This window comes from Bos taurus, chromosome 15, assembly GCF_002263795.3.
Source record: "Bos taurus isolate L1 Dominette 01449 registration number 42190680 breed Hereford chromosome 15, ARS-UCD2.0, whole genome shotgun sequence".
Classification (NCBI taxonomy): Eukaryota; Metazoa; Chordata; class Mammalia; order Artiodactyla; family Bovidae; genus Bos; species Bos taurus.
The window spans coordinates 78546901-78554142 of NC_037342.1; the positions used below are offsets into that span (position 1 = coordinate 78546901).

Sequence of the window (7242 nt, forward strand, 5' to 3'; positions counted from 1 at the left end):
AGGTTACACACTCAGTAGCTCATTGTGTTTCTGAGATATCAGAGAAGGATGTTCCATACTTTCAGTAATACTTACACACATAAACATAAAAGATATGGAGGAAAACAAATACTTGGCTTGTAATTAACCTTTAGTGTACAAGATGCCACTTAGAAAAAGTTTTCAAATTAATTTGAATTAGATTGGGTATAGAAGGTTCTTGACTTGTTATTGGACAACACTTAAGAAAAGGTATTTGATTTTGTATTATTGCTTTCCTAGCATCCCTGCCTCACACCATCTTGTTGCACTATATGTATTTTAATCGATTAAAGAAATATGTGTATTTAAGATCTATCAAGTGGTTAAAATGATTCAAGCATGATTCTCAGCATTTAGTCCAACATGCAACAGTCACTGATGTAGGTACTATACTCTCCTCATTTTACAGGTCAGACAATTGAGACAGAAAAATTAAGTAACTTGATCAAAGTGCAATTAACTAGTTGGGTACAAGAACTAGCACAGAAACCAAAGGAATCTGGCTTCCTCCCTAATCTAGTAATTTTGTAAATGAAATCTTATTAATGAGATATTCTACCCATGAAAACACACACAGACACAATGTCTGAGGTTATTTCTATATCTTTTAAGACAACCTAATACAATCTGCTCTAGAATTAACTCCCAGCTCCTAATGGCTGGGAGTGAGAGACTTTATTTTCTTGAGGCTCCAAAATCACTGCAGATGGTGAGTGCAGCCATGAAATTAAAAGACTCTTGGTCCTTGGAAGAAAATGTATGACAAACATAGCATATTAAAAAGCAGAGACATGACTTTGTCAACAAAGGTCTGTCTAGTCAAAGCTGTGGTTTTTCCAGCAGTCATGTGTGGATGTGAGAGTTGGACTATAAAGAAAGCTGAGCGCCAAAGAATTGATGCTTGAACTGTCATGTTGAAGAAGACTCTTGAGAGTCCTTTGGCCTGCAAGAATATCAAATCAGTCAATAAAAAAGGAATATTCATTGGAAGGACTGATGCTGAAGCTGAAGCGTCAATACTTTGGTCACCTGACATGAAGAACTGACTCATTGGAAAAGACCCTGCAGCTGGGAAAGATTGAAGGTGGGAGGAGAAGGAGATGACAGAGGATGACATGGTTGGATGGTATCACCAGCTTGATGGACATGGGTTTGAACAAGCTCCTGGAGTGGTGATGGACAGGGAAGCCTGGCGTGCTGCAGCCCATGGGGTTGCAAAGAGTCAGACATGACTGAGTGACTGAACTGAACTGAATAGTTGGAAAACGATTCAACTATTACTTTGCAGCAATTTTGAAATTTTTAAATGTTTCCTTTATCTTGGGGCTATGAAATGTGTTTGGCTCTTGAAAACAAGTGTTTGATAAAATGTTTGTGTGAGAAATTGTGTATACGCTGGCAAGGTTGTTGCAGGCTCTTAGCTACAATTTGTCCCAGGCATTGAAAGGGTAAGGAATCTGCTTGTCAATGCAGGATAAGCAAGAGATACAGGTTCCATCCCTGTGTGGGGAAGATTCCCTGGAGGAGGAAAAGGCAACCCACTCCAGTATCCTTGTCGGGATAATTCCAAGGACAAAAGAGCCTGGCGGGCTATAGTCCATGGGGTCACAAAGAACTGGACACGACTGAGCATACATCCAAATAGAGTTTGTAATCAGGGATTTAGATGAGTCCTGGAGCCTTATATCTCAGGAGGAATTTATCTTTGGTTTTAAGACTTTTTTAGCAGCGTCTTTTACGTCTTTGTTTCTCAAACTATAAATCAAGGGATTCAGCACTGGAATGATGATGGTGTAGAACACTGAGATGATTTTATCAGTGTTGGGAGAATACAGGTAGCTGGGTCGTGAGTAAACGAAGAGCAGAGTTCCCTGGTAGATGGCCACGGATGTCAGGTGAGAAACACATGTAGAGAAGGTCTTCTTCCTCCCACTGGAAGAACGGATCTTTAAGACTGAGAGGAGAATGTAAAAGTAGGAGATGATGATGACAATGAAGCAGATAATTTCCACTGAGCTGCCGTATGTGGAGAGAAGCCACTCATTAAGTGATGTGTCTGTGCACGATAACTTAAGCAAGGGAGGGAGGTCACAGAAAAAATGATTAATGACATTTTTATCACAGTATTTCAGAATAAATGCAAAGGATGTGTGCACCAGGGAACTCATATTGCCTCCAAAGTATGACAAGACGATCAACCATATGCAGATGCCCCGAGACATCACAGCTGTGTACAGTAAAGGGTTACAGATGGCGACATAGCGGTCATATGCCATGGCAGCCAAGATAAAGGATTCAGTATCTGCAAAAGTACAGAAGAAATAGAACTGCAGGGCACAGCCGTAATAGGAAATGGACTTGTTCTGAGAGAGGAAGTTGACAAGCATTTTGGGAACGATGACTGAAGAATAGCAAAGGTCTACAAAGGATAGGTTACTAAGGAAAAAATACATGGGGGTTTGAAGGTGCAGATCAACTCTGATTAACATCATCAACCCGATGTTCCCCATTAAAATCAGAGAGTACAAAGTCAGAAACAGGAGAAACAGGACAATCTGCAGTTCAGGGCGAGTTGGAAACCCTAACAGAATAAACTCAGTCACCAAGGTACAGTTTCCATCTAAAAAGTCCATATTCTGTGCTGTTTTCTTCTTATGAGAATTCTAACATCCTAAGATCCTATGTTGATGGAAAGAGAAAAAAAAAATAGATATAATTATAAGGTTATTTTATTGTTTCAACAAACAAGCAATCAAGTCAAGAGTCCCAGACCAAATCTCCTTCCAAATATAAATTCTGAGAAACATATTTCAGAATTTAGTAGCTTTATCCCATGTTTGATAGTTTTATTTTATTTGTTTAATAGCTAGTTCCACTGGAAGACATGTGCAGATAAATCTCATATTTCTTACTTTTTTTAATTCTCAAGTATAGTACTATAGCTAGTACAGAGGATTAAACGAATAATGAAGTAATAAATGAAATGATGCTAAGAGGAAAAATATATCTATTATTAAAAATATGTTAACTTGAGTACATGTTGTAACAATAACTCTGGAACAATGTACTCCTTCTGCCCAGTATTTGATAGTAGTGTGTTGTACTCTTGACTGTAAATAGGGTGGTGCAATGAGCTATACTTCATCTATTTAAAGAATAATAATGAAAGCAAAAGTGATATTAGTGAAATGAAAGCAAATGTCAGTAAACATCAGCTAACAGCCTGTTTTAGACAGGGATGAGTTTAAGGCAATTCCTTAAATCCTGTCAAGATACTAAGTCAAGGAGATTAAAATAATTAACTGCTTTTCTCTTTGGCATTCTTTATCATTCTTGGCTTCTAGTAAGCACAGCATAAATATTAGATGATTGAGTGAAGTGGGCAAAAAATTAGTAAGTTAACTTCTCATCTTTAAAAATCACTCTATATAGCCTCCTTACTAATTATATTTGTGAGCAAACACAAATAGCTGCCTTTAATTTTTATCCTAGTATAATTCAGGATGTTGAGTCTAAGAATTTTGTCAATTTCTGTTTCTATAATCTCAGAATTTTTCTGGAAGCAAGGAGAATTTGAACTTGACTTTGAAATATAAGATGTTTTATTGTAACCTTGAAGGATGACTTGGAAATCTATAAAACAAGCAAGTGAAACTTCCAGTGAGCTTTGTTACTACTGCCACAGTCTGCTCGAACAAATGGTTGGGGTCATTCTCTCACTTATATAAAGTTATTGAGACCGCTACAGGGCTAAGAACTTCATTGTTGTAATATCATCTAATCACTAAAAGTGTGCTATAAGATAGGCACAGAAAAATCTAAGAGAATTAGAAGGGTTAGGATGCTGTCTTATGTTATTACCTCAAAGAGTGTGAATGAGATGCAGTACCTTGTTAGGACAGTAGTTAATTTATTCTTATTTTGCCTGTTTTCAAAGTAATCAGAGTGTTCAGAAATGATAAGACCTACATTTAGAGTTAATAAGCATTTGGTTAGAATCTCATATTAGCCACATGGACTGTATGACCTTGCACAATTATGTGTGTGTATATATATACATACACACACATTATGTGTGTGTATATATATCTATCTGTATATATATATATATATATATATAGAGAGAGAGAGAGAGAGAGAGAGAATCTGCTATACTTAATACATATATTATATGTATATTATTATATATAACATTATATATATTTAAAATGTTACTAAAATAATGACAATAATATTTCACATGGTTTCTCTGCCAGGTTAAATTAGGAAAACTATCTATACTTTCTTGCTGTCTCACTTTAGATAAACTGGCACATAATAGGTAAAGAGTGAAGATTAGTTTCAATTACTCCACTGCTCTCAGCTCAGCAGTAAAGAATCCATTTGCCAACGCAGGAGATGTGGGTTCAATCCCTGATCTGGGAAGATTTCTAGAGAAGGAAATGGGAACCCACTCCAGTATCCTTGCCTAGAGAACCTCATGGACAGAGAGGCCTGATGGGCTACAGTCCATGGGGTCACAAAGAGTTGGACACGGCTTAACGACTAAACAACAACAGAAATAACCCCACTGCTCTCGCTTATCCCTAGCTAATAATTAGAAATATGTCACTAGATTTTTTTAAATAATAGTTATCATTTATATAATGATTGTGATGTAAAATACAATATTCTAAACACTTTACATATAATTTATTTAATTGTCACACAGAAATATACTAACAAAATTTCACAGTTAGTTGCTATCACTGTTATCTTTCTCTTACAGTTGAGGGAGCTAAAGCACAGAGAGCTGGAGAGCTAAGACGTGATGAAAATAGTATTGGAGCCCAGGTTCCCACCTCCAAAACTTCAAGACAGATTGAGTGTAAGATTCAAGACAGATTGGTAAGCTAGATTCTCATTATTGATTCCGTATGTTGCATGGGAATATTGAAGCTTAATGTTCCAAGTCACTCTGCAAGTAGTTGACAGGTATAATTCAAATTCAGGTATGTGTGAAGTCAAATCTCATGAGGATAACCATGAAGGTGGTTAGAGAATTAATAGTGTGGCCTCCATGAGACAGGCTGTGGTGCGGACTTGCTGAAGGCAGGGCAGAATGACTCAGTTATTTACTAAAAACAGACCATTACTCTCGGGGACTCACAGCGAGCATCCTTCCAATAGATTAAGAAGGGTTTCCCTGTGGCTCAACCCTTAAAAAATCTGCCAACAATGCAGGAGAATGCCTACAACTCAGGAGACCTGGGCTTGATCCTTGGTCGGGAAGATTCCTTGGTGAAAGAAATGGCAACCCATTCTAGTATTCTTACCTGGGAAATCCGATGGACAGAGGAGCCTGGCGGAGCTAAAGTCCATGAGGTTGCAAAGAGTCGACAGGACTTAGTAACTAAATCACCTCTACCACCACCACCACCATCCAGGTAGAGAAACGTGAATGTAGAGAAGAGAAGCATGAGGGGGAAAGTTGGAGATGAGAGTGAATCTTGGATTCTTGTTTTCAATGGGAATGACAAAAAAGATGCAATCAAACTGAAGTGATTCACTAAATTTTTCATAAGTATATAGCAAAACAATGTTAGAACAGAAAATAAATTAATTGAAACTATCAGGTAGCCAATCATGTTCCAGTTTATTTCTGTTAACAACAAAGCTTATTTAAACAAGGTGAGTGTCTCAGATCCCTGTAGAAACTGTAGAAGAATGACACGGGCAGATCTATTTGTGGGTAATATGCTAATACATATGATTTTGTAACTATTTTGACACATGTCAGTGGTCTCAGATCCATAAAAGTCTATTTTTGCATCACTGAAGCCAGTCGGGTAAACACAGAAGCTACTTACCAAAGAGGGAGACATGTTTCTATTACCCAGATGAATAATCTCACCAGTAGGACCAAGGACTCTTATATACACTCTCAAGTCACTAGGGACCTGATAACTGAAGACTCCAAACATGTTCATTTCCAAGAGATTCCTAGGGGATAATTAGTAGGTTATTGTGAATTATTATTTTGAAACAACTTCGTAATTATAATAGCAATTCTGTTAGTGTTAGTTTGAAGAGGCAATTTTTACTCTCAATAATATTGTGGTTGTTTTTTTCTGACACTTGAAATCCCACTAGAGTCCTGCACTCTAATACTGTAGTGGAAAGTACTGTAGTGGAAGTCACTCAGTTGTGTCTGAACCTTTGCGACCCTGTGGACTGTAGCCTACCAGGCTTCTCCGTCCATGGGATTCTCCAGACAAGAATACTGCAGTGAGTTACCATTTCCTTCTCCAGGGGATCTTTCTGACCCAGGGATCGAACCCAGGTATCCCACATTGGAGGTAGAGGCTTTAACCTCTGAGGCACCAGGGAAGCCCTGCTGCTGCTGCTGCTAAGTCGCTTCAGTCGTGTCCAACTCTGTGTGACCCCATGGACTGCAGCCTACCAGGTTCCTCCATCCATGGGATTTTCCAGGCAAGAGTACTGGAGTGGGTTGCTATTGCCTTCTCCTAGGGAAGCCCTAGAGGTTCTTTAAATAGTTCATATATTTTAAAATGTAGCTCTCATTTAAATTATTTCAAAAACCACATGGAAGTTCCTAAAAATGTTCCTTGATATCCTCAGCACTGAAATGTAATATTTTTTGTTTCACTGAAGTCAGTCCAGGGGAGTCTACTATAGAACCTGTTATCAGTAGGTGCTTTCTGAGAAGATGAAAGGAACTTTATTTTAGAAAATTGTCTATTGACCTATCTATTTACTTTTGGCTGTGCAGGGTCTTCCTTGCTGTGGATGGCCTTTCTGCAGTTGCAGAGAGTGGGGGTACTTTCTGTTGCAGACCACGGGCTCTAGAACTTGGGCTCTAATATCACAGGCTCAACAGTTGGAGTGCGTGGCTTAGATGGCCTGTGGCTTGTGGTTATCTTCCTGGACCAGGGACTGACCCCATGTCCTCTGCAGGGGCAGGTGGACTGTTAACCACTGGACCACCAGGAAAGTCCCAGAGGACTTTTAAATAAGAGTCTTATGCCTGAGAGCATCAAAAGGAGGCAAAACCATACCAGTTGGTAAATACAGCTTTTCAACATCAACTTGATTGTTCTTATGTGCGTTTTGTATGACACTTTCACTAAAACAATGATATTTCAGCTGCTCTCAGAAAAACTTGCAGAACTTTTGGTAATTACGCTGTACTAGAGCACCCAGTGAGAAATAGATTTAAGG

The 7242-nt window shown here is 38.4% G+C and overlaps 1 protein-coding gene across 1 annotated transcript; it reads right to left on the reverse strand.

Moving 5' to 3' along the window:
* Positions 1 to 1709: 1709 nt before the first annotated feature.
* Positions 1710 to 2654, reverse strand: OR5I1 (olfactory receptor family 5 subfamily I member 1). Its single transcript, NM_001390159.1, has one exon. The coding sequence runs from the start codon at positions 2652 to 2654 to the stop codon at positions 1710 to 1712; it is 945 nt and encodes a 314-aa protein (NP_001377088.1).
* Between the last annotated feature and the right edge of the window lie 4588 nt (positions 2655 to 7242).

What these genes read in the sequence shown, in the direction of transcription:
- OR5I1 (NM_001390159.1), bottom strand. Translation starts at nt 2,654, where the DNA reads ATGGACTTTTTAGATGGAAACTGTACCTTGGTGACTGAGTTTATTCTG.